The sequence below is a fragment of the Rhyacophila brunnea genome, unplaced genomic scaffold, assembly GCF_057557595.1.
Source record: "Rhyacophila brunnea isolate RB1 unplaced genomic scaffold, BYU_Rbru_1.0 scaffold_1, whole genome shotgun sequence".
Taxonomy (NCBI): domain Eukaryota; kingdom Metazoa; phylum Arthropoda; class Insecta; order Trichoptera; family Rhyacophilidae; genus Rhyacophila; species Rhyacophila brunnea.
Window position 1 is genome coordinate 64,663,739 of NW_028232751.1, and position 17,450 is coordinate 64,681,188.

The window sequence follows — 17,450 nt, forward strand, 5'->3', positions numbered from 1 at the left end:
ATATTTTATAACAGCTGAGCAAAGGAAAGGGTGAAAAAATGAAATTCAACATTTATCATAAAACATCAATTATTTATTAAAATACTTTAAACTACCTTTCTATTAACAATCATCAATCCAAGAGGTACTTAACTGGGTGGTCGACTTAAACTTAAAAATCTAAGGAGGTGTAACGTGTAATTTCTTTGCTTGGTCTAAATATATTACAATAAATCATCAATGTTATAAAGGAAAAATCATGAAATTTATGATACAAAAATTAATCAATTTTCTGTGGGTAGGTAGTTACATAGGTAAGTATTGAAAGTAATAAACTTCTGTCACCAATCAAAACGTGGGCGGACATTCTTCTCGGGATGAGCATCATGGTGTAGAGTAGAGAGCCGTTACAAGGCCCAACTCGTCTGGCTCGTAGCAAAGCTATATTGGCTTCCTGGAGTCGATTCGCATACGACACAGCTCGGGCCATGTAAATCAAATCATCCACATTATGGTGAGCGTGGAATTTGTTCAAACAATTCTCATACTGCAAACAAAAAAGCATTGATAAGATTAAGCAAACGTGTACAGAAATTAACAGAATATTACTTAAAGTATTTGCTGTATAAACGTATACTACGTAGTCAACAATTTATTGTTTTTACATTTCATTGCTTGTTTGACCATTAGATGGGTGAGCAGCACATTGCATAGAAAGCCTTGGGGGATTGATAGCAGTGGTGAAGGGTGGAGGTAGGCTGTTAAGAACTGCCATAAATAGTGCACTTTAAACTTTGTCAGTCATGCATATTTTTTTCATTGAAATAAGACAACTTACAGATGGTGTTGGGTTAGTTTTTAAAATTCAATTAAACCCTGCGAAAACAAGTCTTTTACAGATTAACATCCACATAGACTTTTTTGGAATACACTTTTTTTATCCCAAATTGCTCCATGAGATTTAGTCGATCACCCTTGTCATATAGATACACATATTTCGGACCATGAATTGGATCTACAATATGGCTGCTGCTCGCTATAAAGACGTGCTTGGTGAATTGTGTGAATCACTAAACTGTTTTACAAGTTTCACAATGCAGATAATAAACACCTCTTCTCTGAAGTGTATATTGATCTATCTAGTATCAACGATGAAACAAAGACAGATGACAAAATGACTAAGATGGTTATACATAATTATTATATCTTTAAAAATGAAAGTTTATGTCTTGTATATTAATAAAAAATGGGATGATATAACTGCAAATCAGACTGCTCTAATTAAATCCAAGCTTCGATGTCATCTGGGAATTGATCAGTGACTTTCTTGAGATGTGCACGAGCTACATCTCGTTAAGATTGAAAGGTAGATTTAGCGTATAGTGATCCAAGAATTTTTATTATCTCGTAGTTCTTTGGTTGAGCCTTTATGACATTTTTGAAACATTGGGAGGCCCAGTGAAGGAATAATTGTTGAATACAATAAAACAACTTAATATATTTATAAGTACATTTGCTTTGCATGAATTATTTAAATTCGCCCACCATACAGTATTAACAATAATAATTACAACATTATAATAATATAGACTAGAACATAAATTTCAGTCCTCATACTTGATAAAAAAATAAGAAAAAACTCGGCAATAAAGTTGGATGGCAAAATTAAAAAGTGGTCACGATCCTCAGCCATGAGTGAACGACCAAGAAGAAGGATGTATGTGGCAGTGAAGAATTATGGACCGAGAAAAATGGAGGAAGCTAAGGGAGGCCTTCATCCAACTGTAGATCGACCCCGGCTGATGATGATGACTTGATAAAAAGCTTAGTGCCCATACGCACTTGCGGCAGGCCGCATCGCGGCTAGCCGCATATCGTTTTTTGTATGCCGGCTAGCCGCAGCGGCCTGCCACAAGTGCGTATGGGTGAACAAAACAATTATTGTAAAGCAATTTTCTTAAGTGGTGAATACCAGGTCATATTCTATTATATACAAATTTTGATTCATAGATAGCATAAGGATCTCTTCGAATTTTCGTACTGACATACTAGTACTTTTTAATAGTTTAAATTAAATTATAGATTCTTCAAGATGTTACACAAGATTTAACAATGAAACATTCATCAATCTTCCATACATAACTCGAAACAGGTTCAGAAACAAACCTAATTGATAAAAATGTTAGAACATGACATGGGAATCAACCCTAGATTTATCGCATGCCAGCTGAGTCAGCTTGAGAAGATCCAAGATTTTTCGAATGGGTATTTTACTGAGGCTGTTCCAAGTTAAATATTTTCAATGAAGACTGTTACATACTTAAATCACGTGTATTATTTAGGAATATCAACTGTTAAGCTGTGGACCCAATAGGTTGAGCAAACGATCAATTATATTTCTTGTAAAAAATATCTGTTATGAGACCTCTTCATGAGGCAGCCGAGATCCACATCGGATTGTAGGTCCAGTAAAAAATATATTTTTAACTGTACGCCTATACAAATATGATATAAAATATACATACATTCTCTGAATCCCCTCGATAAAATGATATACATCTGCTCGAGGCCAAAGTGCGGCAGGACAAATGCAGAAAGTGCAAACTGCGTAGCCTGGTCGCGGTTTCTCGTGCAAGTTAGTAACAGTTCTCCGCACACAACCCCCGATTCTCTGTGTTGTTATTGGACTTGGATTGTAACCCTGAAAACAAATTACAAGACAACTGAATGAACTGAACTGAGAAAAATTTTCACCCTGCTGAATTAAGCGGATAGACAAGGTTCTTGAATTACTATTATGATTACTAGATAGATGGAGCAATGAGATCTTTTTAAAATTTATGTAGAAAGGATTTTATTCTTTTCGTCATAAATTTCATTTCATACTCATGTGATATATGAAATTTATATCATAATATGTAAATAGTATGTAATTTTATTAATCAGACATAATTATAGGTTCATATAATTTCTTCATGTTTTCTTTACAGACTTAACGGCCCACATGCTCAGCATAGGTAAAAATGGAGCTTTTATGGTATTCTTTTTCTTTTTTCTTTCGACCATGTCCGATCCTAATAGGATCATATGGGCCTCCACAGAGTAGAGGTTTGTATTGACAGATTTTGTTTTTAGGAGAAATGGATGTCAGCCATTTGCTCAACCTATTAGGTATATTCAGAGCATAATCCTGGACATTCCTTAAACGTTTTAGATAATCTATTTATATAATTTTGAAGCCTTATTATCCTTTATATTTATTTTAAACATTTGATGACTGCATAAAGTATTTTTATTACATAAAATAGTATTTTTTTAAACTTTTCGCTCTAATGTTTTAGAATATAGTCATATTTCGGTACATCCATGTGCAGTGGTATTAATATTTTTTAGATTCATTATTTTTTAAACGCATTAACAAAACCATTAGTAAAATTAATGTTAATATTATATAGTGACATATTTACGATAAAAAATTATATTTAATAATCTTTGTGATCCCAAATTTAACAAAAATTAGGCATTTTATTATTAAAAAATTGGCACGATTAACACATTTGAAGATAATTCTAAAGATAATAATTATAAGCTATGTCTTTGACCATTCAAATGTGATAAACATTCTACGAATAATGTTTGCTTTATAATAATTTATTGACCTAAGAATAAGGTACTATTTTTTGAAATACGCCATATTTATTGGCATTTCCCAGTGGTTAAGCTACAACATACGGCCGTAGCTATAAATTGACAAATGATAAATGAAGTAGGGAGTAAGATCATGGTAATGCCCGTGTTTGAACATGTACCGATTTAAAAAAATATTTTTTTTCGGTTAGGTTAGATTATGGTTATGGCTACGGTCGTATGTTGTGGCTTAGCCACTGGGAAATGCCAATAGAAATGGCGTATTTCAAAATAATACTACCTTATTCTTAGGTCAATAATTATTATAAAGCAAACATTATTCGTAGAATGTTTATCAGTTGTGTGATTCATGCGCACTAGAAATCGTATCTGTGGATGATCAGGGTTAAATTATTGTTACACTATAATGGTTTTTCATTGGAAAAAATATTTTAAATATAAAATATTTTTTTTATGAGAAATTGATGTTTAGCCACTTGCATTACCAATTGGATCCAGAGTCATGAGTCATGACTATTTAGAATTTGAATATAAGATAGATAATGCAAAATTGCATTTGGCACATGGCATTCATCCGTAAATCAACAAAACTTAAAAAAACATGAGAATTAATGGATCTTTGATGAAATATGCAAACTCAATTTTGAAAAATTCTAGATATTCATTTTAACTGAATGTTTAAAATATTATATTGAACTATTTTAAATGAGAGATGAGTATATTCTCATTTCACAGATTGACGTTTGCTGTGAAAAATACCTAAGTATCCCAAACCTTGCTTTATCCTGATTATTTAGCTTCATAAAGCAATGGCCCATGCCGAAACGGAGACGGAGAACAGCCAGGCGGTTGGGGTTGGTTCTCAGAGTTTCCCTGTAGAAGCCGAGAGCGCTGCGGTAGTCTTTTTTATTGAAAGCGATGCACACTTTCCAGAACAGCGAGGGGATGTTGTTGGAAGATTGATTCACCACAAAATTGAATTGTGCATCCACCGTCCACCACTTTATCACCCTCCAACAAGCACAAGTATGCTCGGCCCAAAAGATTCTGCAAAAAAAAAAAATACAGATGTACAGCATTTTCGCCGGTAAAGTAAATTCGGCTGTTGTATAATGAAAAATCAGTTGTTTTCATTTTGTTTTTCCAAGTCATGTTGTGAATGGATTGAACTTGTAAATTGTAAAGTTCACTTCATATTATTATATATAAAGAAATTTGAACAAAATTTGACTAGGTTGAATAAAATAGGTAATGAAAGTGGGTAGGTATCGTCTTACATGATCATACATGATGATTTTGTCGGCAGTGGTGTATAGGTTTGTGGCTTTGGTGAACAGATTCCGTTTCATGTTTATATTCTTTCCATGGTTAGCTTCCTGCACGCAGTATGTGGCGAGCATGTCCAGGCACCGCATCTGATCTTTCTCCGAGTTAGAATAATCGATGTTGGCCGCGGTGCGGCCCGCATCCAAGATTTTAATGAAGTCATCAGTTCTTTTTGTTTACGTACGGCACCTGTATAGAATACAAACATTTATATGAGAATACGCAATTTGAAAAATTGAAAGGACCCTCGCAAACGATGCTAATAGAAATCAAGATCCGACAGGTCCCATCCATTCATTCAAATATCATTCTCTCTGGACATAAAAATGTGGATAAATGTGGTTGAAAAATTAACCCTGCCTACATCGCAATAAGGGTTATTGTTGTACATTTCTTTCCGAAACGCTAATATAATATGTTAATAGAATTTAAAGACGTGGTATACCTATAAAAAGTTCTTTTTATCTTGTAATTATTTATATTTAGGATGGCTTCCTCGCAGTGTTAGGTACTAATCGTTCAATAATAATTAGGTACCTACTTATGTAGATACTACCTATAACCTATAAGAAGGTCCCGGTTTCAAACATTGGTCCCGGCGTCCCGGCCGGTTGGCATTTTGTCCCGGCTGTTGTTCCGCGTATCAATGGTTGTCATGAAATTGTCATTGTTGTGAAAAAGAAACACTTATAATATATTTTAATACACAGTTCGACTAACTTAATAATTGAAGGAATTCTGTGGAATATAAAAAATAGTTCAGCATGGAAGTACCAGATTTCTTTCTGTGTTGCTGGCAGTCACAAGATAGGTAGGTACATCAATGGTCGCAAGAATTTTCTTTCTCAAGAGAAAAGTCCACGTGCATTGCGAGATTTTTTTGAAAGTAAGTAAGTACCAGCCTACTTCCATCCGTCGCCACTGCCGTGTACCTACCTGCCTACTATTTTATAAAAACTCGAAAATAGTTCATTAAATAATTCATTCGAATAATTCATTAATTCGTGGTAAGTGTTCTCAAATAGCGAAGTCATCATTAGAGCATGTTTGTAAAATGCAGGTTTTTTCTCCTTGTCCAAATATGTTTTGTAAAACTCTTCCAAACCAACCTAATGGAATTTCTCCTTTAACCTCCTTTAACCTCCATTTGTAAATTTCTCACTAATAAATTCACGTCTACAGAGAATGGCGTTGCAAATGCAGCAAAAAGCATACGGTGCTTTTTAAAATCTTAAGCCAATATTGAATCTGAATTTGCGAAATTAGCACATCTAGCGGCAGCATTAGATATTATTTTTATTTTCTCACTGCTCCACGGGCCACAAGTTGACACCCAGTGGGCCGCGTGTTGGCCACCCATGTATTAGAGCATCCTTTTTTATTTATTTTCAAAAAATCAAATGATTCAAAACACATACTTTTTGAGTTATTAATATTTGGTTGATGGAATGACCTACACCATGACCCAACCAATGGAAGACAATTACACAATAACAATTAAAAATAATACCAATTACAACTAGAGTTGACTTTCCACTAACAGGGCATGGCTTTAATATAATGTACACTCAAAGGGAGACAAGTTTGAAATAATCTGTCTATCCGCCGCTGAGGTAGATCCCGGCCTTTTTTCTACGTCACGGTATCTCGGCGGGATTTTTAAACTGGCCGAAGGTCTTCTGGGATGTCTTCCACCCAGCCCTCCTGGTTCAGGGGTTCTTGGCGACCGCCTCCGTATACATGGTTCGCCAATTACAACGATGCAAATCGCTGCTTCACATGCAGTATAAAAGTAATGATTTTTTTTAACAAGTATAATTAATAAGTAAGTAATTTTTTAAACTTATTTCAAAATAATGATTTTAATTCTTTTTCAAATCTTCAATTTCGATTTCTTTCATTTTACTTCATTTAACCAGAGAAAAGTGGTAAATAATCAGTAAACAACAATCGAAAACGATGTTTTTATAAGTAATTTGCGCATTCATTTAAATTTAAACAATAGAACATTCTATTTTTACCATACTTTCCAGGCGCGCACACCGGAGGGTGGTGGTTCAGTAACTTCTTCTTATTCTTCGTCAGGACCTCATGATTGAGGATCGTGACAAGCTGGGCTCCAAATGGACCGGAGCTCACCGAAGCGCCGTTCCGGTTCGTGAAATCGTTAAAATTATCACTCCATCTCGCCGAAAAAATAACTTGAGCGTCTGAGCTAGATAGGCCATATAACAAAAAAATTCAACACTTATTTTTATAAAATACACATAAATTTGATAACTATGTTAATAGGTAAGTATCTCAGAAAATTGTCGAGCGCTTCGGTTTGTAAACTTTTCCATTTCGAGCGCTGGGACAGGGATTATTTGCGTGTCGACAGTCTTCTGATTGATTCAAATAATTATTATAACCATTAAGCTACGCACCTCCGATAATCAATTGTGGATGCGATAGAACGCAAAAATGCTTAAATGAACACCTTAGTTATATAGGTATGCAGGCCAGTTGTTTATAACTAGACTTAAATTGCGGATTGTTTGGGTATAGGGAATGTACCCAGAAAAGTGCGGTGTTCCGCAGTTAAAGCGACGAGAACCCATGAATAGAATAGAATATGAATAGAGCCCTACCGGCATAAGAAGACCCGCGAGATGAAGCGGGGGGAAAAGAAAGAAAAATATTGCCAGGTTCAATACGTATTTTGCCTCGTTAAATAATTAATCTTTGCTTCTAATAATAATAGTTTTATAGAAGTCCATTTGTGTAATAATTAAATTATAATACATGGAATTTTAACGAAATCATGTGTAGGTATAGAACGTATAAAATATTTTGAACGTATAATGCATTATTAATTATTGATGAATGAACTCATTCAAAAACTCAGAACATTACATCACCTTAAAAATGTATGTGTCCGAAAGATTTAAGACAGTACTTACATAAAAAATATACTTACCTAATTGTTTCCAAGAATTTAAGTAGGTATGAGCTTCGCCCCAGACAATATTTATATTTTACAACTTCATGTGACATCCATGTGTTTGGGACTTTGGGCAGTTTGGAAGTATTTTAGGCGATTTAAAAGGCAACAAGGCCTCATGTTTATTTAATTGGTATGCCGATCTTTGTTATTGATTTGAAACATGAATTTGGTAGGTAAAATAGCCGATAAACTGGATTATTTGTTAGTTTGGGTTAGTTTAGGTTAGGTTAGGTTGGGTTAGGTTAGGTTAGGTTAGGTTTGGTTAGGTTAACCTAACAAATAATCCAGTTTATCGGCTATTTTCAAAATGCGTTTTCCGCTGTATCCGCTTTAACCGAACAGTACCGAAATAAGTAGGTATATAATATTTATAAAAATTACTTATTTATTTGACACTCCTAAAACAATGAAAAAATAATAGCGTACATAAAAGGAATGGATATTAAGTGTATATAGGCGGGTACTTTTTGTAGTTATAAGTGTAGATATTATAATTTGCGCAAGAAAAAGAAAATAGTTGGTCCGAGTGGGTACTAATACAAAATGCAATAGTCATATTAAAATACACCTTTTCAAACACTACTTAGAAATCAATGTCTTTTTGAAACTATTACAAGAAATAAAAATAACGCTTCATTTTTTTCTTTAAAAAATATCAAACTAAATTTTAAATTATTGTACATGTCATCATGGACGCTCTAAGGACAGTCTAAGAATTGAATTTTGCAAAGGGATAATGACTTGCTTAATCTCTTTTTCTTCATCGCAAAATTTTGCAACGTTATAAAACAATCTCCCTGGCAGGTTCGGGTATTGGTTTTCCAGACTTTGAAGTCATTTTGTATGAGATATTGTTAAAATACTGGAGATGTTCGCGGTAAGTGTTTACTGAATGGAATGTGTCGCTGGACATGAGTGGACCTACCACTACCCCCACCTTTCGCAAGCCTTTCCTCTCACCCCGCATCATCTCGCGGGTCTTCTTATGCCGGTAGAGCTCTAGTAGTCTGCGCAAATGTGGATGTCAGTGGCACCTGCCCCACCCCCTCCTGCCGTCTTAAAAATCATTGAAAAATAGTATGGATATATTTTCAAAGTGGACCCCTCAAACGTTTTTTCTGTGTGCGCGCCTGATACTCTGCCTGATACGCCGCACTCATAAGAAGGTTCGCTTACCCCATGATTTGGTAATTTGCGGAACTGGCTTTCATACTTTTCTTTTAGATATACCAACAGTAGATACTGACAGCTATAAATATGGAGAGATAGTGTTTTATCTAAATGTACCGGAAAGAAATAAAAAGTTGCAATATTAAGTACCTACGTACTGAAATATGTTCTCCATGGAAAAACCTTTTTAGTCCATCGTACAATCGACCACGTTGAGTAGGGCAACCAGATGAAATAATATGAACTACTAATAATTAGTCGTGGATGTTGGAGCAACTTAATTTGAAAATGGCAAGAGAACAAAACAGTTCCACTCGAACTGTTCAAGCGTTAATTTTTTCCTACTAAACAACTTTTTTTTTGTTGACTTATGGAAGAATTACTCATTTTACGAGTTTCTCCTTTTTTAGTCTTGTTTATTATTATAGAAACTTATTTTCATCTGATATTTTTGGACATCTTTTCTTAAGCAGCTTAGAAATAAAACATTATAATAAAGTGCATTCTTTCTGCGCATTTTAAACTGTTTGTGTTAAGTAATGTATATTTCATAATTGCCGTTTTTTAAAACATTCTAGTATTATACCGAAGTACTGCTAATATTTTCAATCCGCGCGAACTGTTTAAAAATTATTAAGGTTTTTTCTCTTGTGCAGCATAAATAATTTTGAAAATTCATAAATATAAATAAAAATGTTTAAGTGTAACCTAACATCCATTTTGCTTATATGACATCGAGCTTCATCGTGACCATACTGAAATGAGATTCGATATAAATAAAAAGCATTTCAAGTTACAGGTACACTTTTATTTTATAGTGATGTACAATTTGCGTAAGTAAAGTGATAGGTATTAGTTTACATGGTATTTTGGTTATAATTATTTTTTAAATTTCTATCTTAATATCAATAATAATATAATTTAAATGACACTTTTATTTTATATCAATATTAATATACAACACAAATATGAATAACTAACATACCTCTTGGCACAGTTTCTACTAGATACATTTTTATATGCGTTTTTTTTATATAATTGTTATTTTAATTATATTAATACATTTAAAAGAATTGAAATTTAGTGAATTCACAGTGGTATAATATAATAATATAACAGTTATATTTATAGTGGTATCAAATATTATAAACTATTTCTTTTATTCAACGAATAATTCTCAAGATTTATAAATGTACTATTCTAATTATTGAACATACATAATTTTGAAAAACACTTCTGAGAAAATAATATTATAACCAATAGAAAAAATCTTTTTGAAATCAGCTGGAATCGAACTAGCATCTCTTGGGTTTACGTCCCGTCCGCGCATTATCCTCTACGCTACGAGGCGACATACTAATTTTAAGGGCGACAAATTTTAACTCTTGTGTATTACTCCTAAGATTCAGCGGAGACATCTATTTTTAAAGTTATTGTGATAATTAGTGACGAATAATATGAAGATATTACATAATACAGGCTTCGTCATAGTTGGTAGTTGCATTAAAATTATTTTTTTAAATCTTATAATATTAAAGCAATGGTGGCGAAGTTGTTTCTAGTGTTGATATTTCTTTAATGTTGGAAATTAATTGCAAGCTACATTCCTACTGCCCCCTATGTGCAATATTTTGCGAATAAAGTTTAGGAGATTTTTTCAAAAAGACATAAATCGCATTAATGTGGTTTTTCACAAGTAGATACGTCCCAATTTATGTGTTTTAAAACTACTAATTTTCCGAATTTTTTAAACACTTGTGTTAATGTGGTTTTTCATAAGTATTTGTAATTTTATATATTTGAATTGTACCAATTACCAGATTTTTTAAAACATATCGCTTTGATGTGGTGTTTCATTAGTAAATGAAATATTATGTTTTGAGATGAACAATTACCTGAATTTTTATTGACACACATCGCACTGATGTCATTCACCAGTATGTTACTTCATGTTTTTTAAGATGCCTTAATTGCAGAAAGTTTTTAAAACATACATCGCATTGTTGTGGTTTTTAACCAGTATGTATCATTTTATGTTTTTTGAGATCATCAATTCTCATGAACTTTATAAAACATACATCGCATTGATGTGGTTTTTCACCAGTATGTATCATTTTATGTTTTTTGAGTACACCAGTTCGACAGAATTTTTTAAAACACACATCGCATTGATGTGGTTTTTAACCAGTATGTATCATTTTATGTTTTTTGAGATCATCAATTCTCATGAACTTTATAAAACATACATCGCATTGATGTGGTTTTTCACCAGTATGTATCATTTTATGTTTTTTGAGTACACCAGTTCGACAGAATTTTTTAAAACACACATCGCATTGATGTGGTTTTTAACCAGTATGTATCATTTTATGTTTTTTGAGATCATCAATTCTCATGAACTTTATAAAACATACATCGCATTGATGTGGTTTTTCACCAGTATGTATCATTTTATGTTTTTTGAGTACACCAGTTCGACAGAATTTTTTAAAACACACATCGCATTGATGTGGTTTTTCACCAGTATGTGTCATTTTATGTGTATTAAGATGACTAATTTGCAGAAAATTTTTGAAACACACATCGCATTGATATGGTTTTTCACCAGTATGCGTCATTTGATGTGATTTGAGAATACCAATTTGCAGGAATTTCTTCAAACACACATTGCATTGATGTCGTTTTTCACCAGTGTGTGTCGTTTTATGTCTTTTGAGATTACTAATAAGCTGAAAATTTTTAAAACATACATCGCACTGATGTGGTTTTTCATCAGTATGTGTCATTTTATGGGTTTTTAGATGATTAAATTGAAGATATTTTTTAGAACAGACATCGCATTTATATGGTTTTTCACCACTATGTGTCATTTTATGTTTTTTTAGTTGTCCAATTTCCAGAAATTTTTTAAAACACACATCGCATTGATGTGGTTTTTCACCAGTATGCGTCATTTTATGTGTTTTTAGATGATTAAATTGTAAGAATGTTTTAAAACATACTGCGCACTGATGTGGTTTTTCTCCAGTATGTGTCATCTGATGTCTTTTGAGATGACCAATTTCCAGAAATTTTTTAGAACACACGTTGCATTGATGTGGTTTTTCACCACTATGTGTAATTTTATGTTTTTTCAAATGACCAATTCTCAGAAAGTTTCTAAAACACACATCGCATTGATGTGGTTTATCACCACTATGAATCAAATGATGACTTTTGAGGTTACCGATCAGCTGAAATTTTTTAAAACATACATCGCACTGATGTGGTTTTTCATCAGTATGTGTGATTTGATGTCTTTTGAGATTACCAATTATCCGAAATTTTTTAAAACATACATCACATTGATGTGGTTTTTCTCCAGTATGTGTCATTTTATGTGTTTTGAGATGAGTAATTTGCAGAAAGTTTTTAAAACACACATCGCATTGATGTGGTTTTTCACCAGTATGTGTCATTTTATGATTTTTAAGAACACTAATTCGTAGAAATTTTTTAAAGCACACATAGCATTGATATGGTTTTTCATCAGTATGCGTAGTTTTATGTCTTTTGAGACTACCAATAAGCTGAAATTTTTTAAAACACACATCACACTGATGTGGCATTTCACCTACATATACCTTGGTCCTACCACGCTGCGAGATTTTATTCGAGCGAACATTACATTTATATGGTTTTTCACCAGTATGTGTCTTGTGTGACTGTATATCCTGAGACTTCTTGCATGAAATGTGGTGACTATTTAGATGATTTACAGATTCAAACACTCCATAACAATCATTGCAAATAAAGTTACGTGGAAAATATGTAACTCTTCTCAGCTTAATTCGAACCTCCTTTGGCAAGTATAATTTCCGAACTTCCTGTTTAATATTTTGTTCATTTATGGTTATCTTTGACTGTTGTGTCATATTATCCTTTTTATTGGTGGTATTTGATATGTTGTTATTGGCCAGGTTATTGTCAACTGTATCTTTTTTAACGATGTCCAGTGGTTTATTTGTGAAACATTGCTGAGAAGAAATCTACAAAAAGAATAGAGTTGGTATATTTAATTCAAGGATGTTAAATATAACTCGGTCAAAACCAAAGGCCGCCTATTCGACGCTTGCATTCTCACCGTGCTGCTTTATGGTAGCGAATTATGGCACCATATATGAAAGCTCAGATCATCCGTATATTGAGTTTCGAAAACAGATGTTTGCGACGGATACTGGGAGTGCGGTGGTATGACATCAGGAGCAACGAGGAGATAAGAGAGCGCACATAACAGCAGCTCATCAAGCTGAGAGTGAAGAGGTGACGTTGGACCTGGATTGGCTACTGCGGATGCCAGAAGAGAATTGCAACCTGGCTTGCCTGTTCTTTAAGCCAATCGAATTCCGGCGTACTGGAATACCGCTAAATACTATCTATAGAGCAGGGGTTCACAAACTTTTTCGTCAAACGGAATATTTCGCGGGTTGCCCTTACTTTTGTAAACATTTTCTGTTTATTACAATTTTTTCACCACGTTATTTTAAGCTCAAATTTTGTTGTGCGAATACGCAAAACAGATGCAATACTATCATTGTCTGTTAATTTTCATCTTAAGTTTCATTTATTAATTCTTATGGTAGACAAATATAAGGAATACGGGATGCTGGTTTGACATGGAACGAAGGAAGAAGACTGGAGGGCAATATGGATTATTGGAGGCGCCTCGTGGTGTCCATATGCTCCAACTAAGGGGTGGATATGGCCGAAGGAGTAATCCCTAACACAGCATCCATACAATCTGTTTACACAATACAGACATGGACCAACCAAACCAATCCGCCCGGACCACACTCGGTCTGAATCGAGTGTAACACGAACCCCTACTGTATTGTTGTTTAATTTAAAAAAACATTATTACATTATTAAACAACTTAATTCACTGTTGAAAATGTCCATCTGAGGCGGACGAAACCGGTACAATATTATTTATTATAAGTAGATTAAGTACTACAAAAAATGCGTTTTTTTAAATCAAACAATACAATGCAGTTTCACCATGAATTTACAGTTAACAAAATAAAAGAAATTAACGAAGCCCTATTTTTGGGTGTGAAGCATCAGCAGTTTTCCGTATTGGTAATGTATCTGGAGTAGATACCCAAGACTAAGGTCACCACGCTCTCAAGGAGCTTTGGCTAATTTTATTAATTTAACTCTAATACAAAGTGCTTCGGTAGAGAAAGGCACAAATAATTTAAAAAAATTAATTTAATTTAATAATATTTATACCAATAAACGAAGCTAATAATACGGTCAGCAAAATTTATGTGAAAAGATTAACACACCACCACTCTTGCTAGCTCAGTAGTGTGGTTGTTAAAGTTTAAAGTTTAAAAAATAATTGTCTGTAGTATTAAAATTTTATATTAAAAGTTTCAGGATCGAAGTGGGTACCTACGCGGTATAACTAGACATAATATAAATATAAAATATACAATATATTGAAAGAACCACATTACATTATAAACAAGATGATCAAGCTGGAGACAACAATTATGAATGATTACGAGGAAACAAAACCAAAAATATCAAGACACCTGTTCATCGAGGAAGCAGGTGCGTAGCAACTCAACACACGAAATGTTGGGGAAAAAATACAGTTCGTAGACTAAACCAAATCTGAAACAATGAGAGAAGTTGACTGATACAAAGAATACCTACCCAAAGTAACGAAAGGGCTTACGGTTGATGAGCAAAACGGTTACGTGTAAATTGTGTGCAAAAATTTCACAGTGAGCTTTCTATCGGAAAGAAATGACCGTATACAATAAAATCAATCATATTAAATTTTATTAGATTCAATGTAAACATTAATTTAATTTTCATAGTCGATTTTGGTAAAATTCATGAATTCAAGAATGAAAACCTGACTTAACCAAACAAATAATCCATTATACCGCCTATTTTCAAAATTTGTTTGCTGCTGGCACCTGTAAAGTGTAAAAATTTAGATATGAATTTTATTCCAGTACTATACGACGCTATGAGGTTGAACGGTCTTTAAATATGCGACCATATAATATTTCCGATACAACATTTCACGGTGAAGTGTTATATGACTAATACGGCGTACTGCATAGGTACGATTTCCAGACACGGCCAAAACAATTTGTTGATGGACTGCATCATCAAATTGATGCTTTTATTATCGACCTTCAGGTCGAATTAGACTATATCCTTTGGGATGCTGCTGCTATAAACAAAATACAACTAAAAGGTGTCGAACACATACTTACAGAACTGACTCTTATTCGTATTACATTAATGTAGAATAATCGCACAATTCGATACCTTCTGCTTATATTATCAATAAGGAAACAACTTAAAATTGAAAGGTTTTGGGTCAACAGCTAGAAAAAAGAGTCAAAAATTTCTTCAATATGTAATACAAACGAACAGCCGTTTCTGAGATTAATATTTAATTTGATTATATACTGAAATGTCTGGGTTTATTCTTTATTAAACTGTAAAATTTCATTGTGCATTGAAGTAAAAACGTGAATTTATTCAAAAATTTCAAACGCCATTATCTTGTAGCAAGGTTTTTTTGAATTGTTTCCCTATTTAAATATGGTATAGAATTGGTATTAGCTTTGTAAATAACAAAGGTTGAATAAGTACCTCATCAAAGACATCATATTCAAATACTGTGGATGTAGGTAGGACAATACATCTATTCACACTTGTATAGATAAACAATTTGAAATCGTTGTAGGTACGAAGCGTGTTTGCCGATACGACAGGCGATAATAACATGTACCTGTTGCAATTTGATCACAGAGTTGTGATAGCAGACGTATACAAAGGAAGAAAATATCACATAATATAGGTACAATTTACCTTCTGTACTGGTCTGTAATCTGAATACGAACATCCAGGTGTAGGATCTTCTTCGTGGAATGGATGTATTGCATCTGCAACGAATTCGCGTTTAACGTCAACCAGCTGGAGGTCAATCTCGGGTTTTATATCAGTGAGACGCGTTGCTGGATGCTGAAAGAAACATCATACATTTGATTTATGTAATCACACAACAAAACTAGTTTGAGCTTGCGTATTTTATAACAATATACTTAATATAATTATTGGAAATCGCAGCTAGATGTCTAATCGTGCCAACGAGAGTTGACAGGCTCGTATGTTGTTAAACAATTTGTAAAAAATATAAACATACCTAATAATATGCATAGTATAGTAAATTATCGTTGATATTCCGCTAAAATAATTATAAAAAGTCGCAGAAAGGACTTAATGTAAAAAACTAACCTCAAAATAAGAACTGGAATCGTCGGTATTTATCTGCTTGACATAAGTGCGCGTGTCAGGGCTGTTCTGATGATTAGTTACATCAAATTGAACTTCAGTATCAGATTGGTCTCTATCAAATTCTCGCTTGACTTCCATGTTTATGTATTTAAAAGGTATCTTATAAAATTAATGATGTAGACAACTTTTTCTTTTGTTGTATTTATGTGAAATACAGATAAAAATATTTCGTGGAGCTCTTTTCTGATTGACAATAATGCATTGAACTTTTAGGTATTATGGAACAGATGCTAATGTCAAAAACACAAAAACGTCGACTACTTCGCTGGAGAGTGGAAGATATCATCAGTGTTGACATTGTAAGAGAAAAAAAACCCAATATAATTATTTTTTTATTGTCAGATTAATATTATTCAAATTCACAACTACAAGACGTGTCCCAAATCTATAAAATATACTTTTTTAAAAAAAGGACGCCTGGCGGGTATGACCAGTAAATAAAAAGATAGGCATGACCAACGACAAGAAAAAGAAGATACATTAGTAAAATAACACCTCACGCGAAGAAGGTAGAGCTAACAATTTTCCAAGAACTTCAAAGTCAGCATTAATAATAAGAGTTTTATTGGGAGGTAAAACTCCTTTCATAATCATATGTCATTTTATTTAGGTACTTATAAAAATATTCTCCAATTCTCAAAAACCAGAATAATGTAGTTTTAATAATCCTCCGTGTCAAATCTACTGTGGGTAAAACTGAATTAAATTGAACAGTGCTCTTGTGGTTATCGTGAATGTGATTAATATTTGAGTAATAATAACAAATAAATTAAACTGGGTTTTTTTCTCCTTTAATGTCAACACTGACGATATTTTTGACGTGAGTACTTGAAAGTGTTGCCAACCGTACTATAATTATAGTATTTGTACTATAATTTTGGTCCGCGTACTATATACGATATAAAATAGGTATAGTATGCCCAAAATACCATAATTTTGAATATCGTACTATAATTTAATATAAAAGTACTCT

General features: G+C 33.2%; 1 protein-coding gene and 1 pseudogene across 1 annotated transcript; both read right to left on the minus strand.

Moving 5' to 3' along the window:
* Nucleotides 1-371: 371 nt before the first annotated feature.
* LOC147080104 (RNA polymerase-associated protein CTR9 homolog pseudogene) lies at nt 372-5,042 on the minus strand (annotated as a pseudogene).
* A 5,128-nt stretch (nt 5,043-10,170) lies between these two features.
* On the minus strand, nt 10,171-16,738 carry LOC147080105 (uncharacterized). Its single transcript, XM_085960175.1, has 3 exons — nt 16,418-16,738; nt 15,992-16,144; nt 10,171-13,137 (listed from the first exon to the last, which is right to left on the minus strand). Exons 1-3 carry the CDS (start codon nt 16,553-16,555, stop codon nt 11,458-11,460), a joined length of 1,971 nt encoding a protein of 656 aa, XP_085816301.1. The 5' UTR covers nt 16,556-16,738; the 3' UTR covers nt 10,171-11,457.
* Between the last annotated feature and the right edge of the window lie 712 nt (nt 16,739-17,450).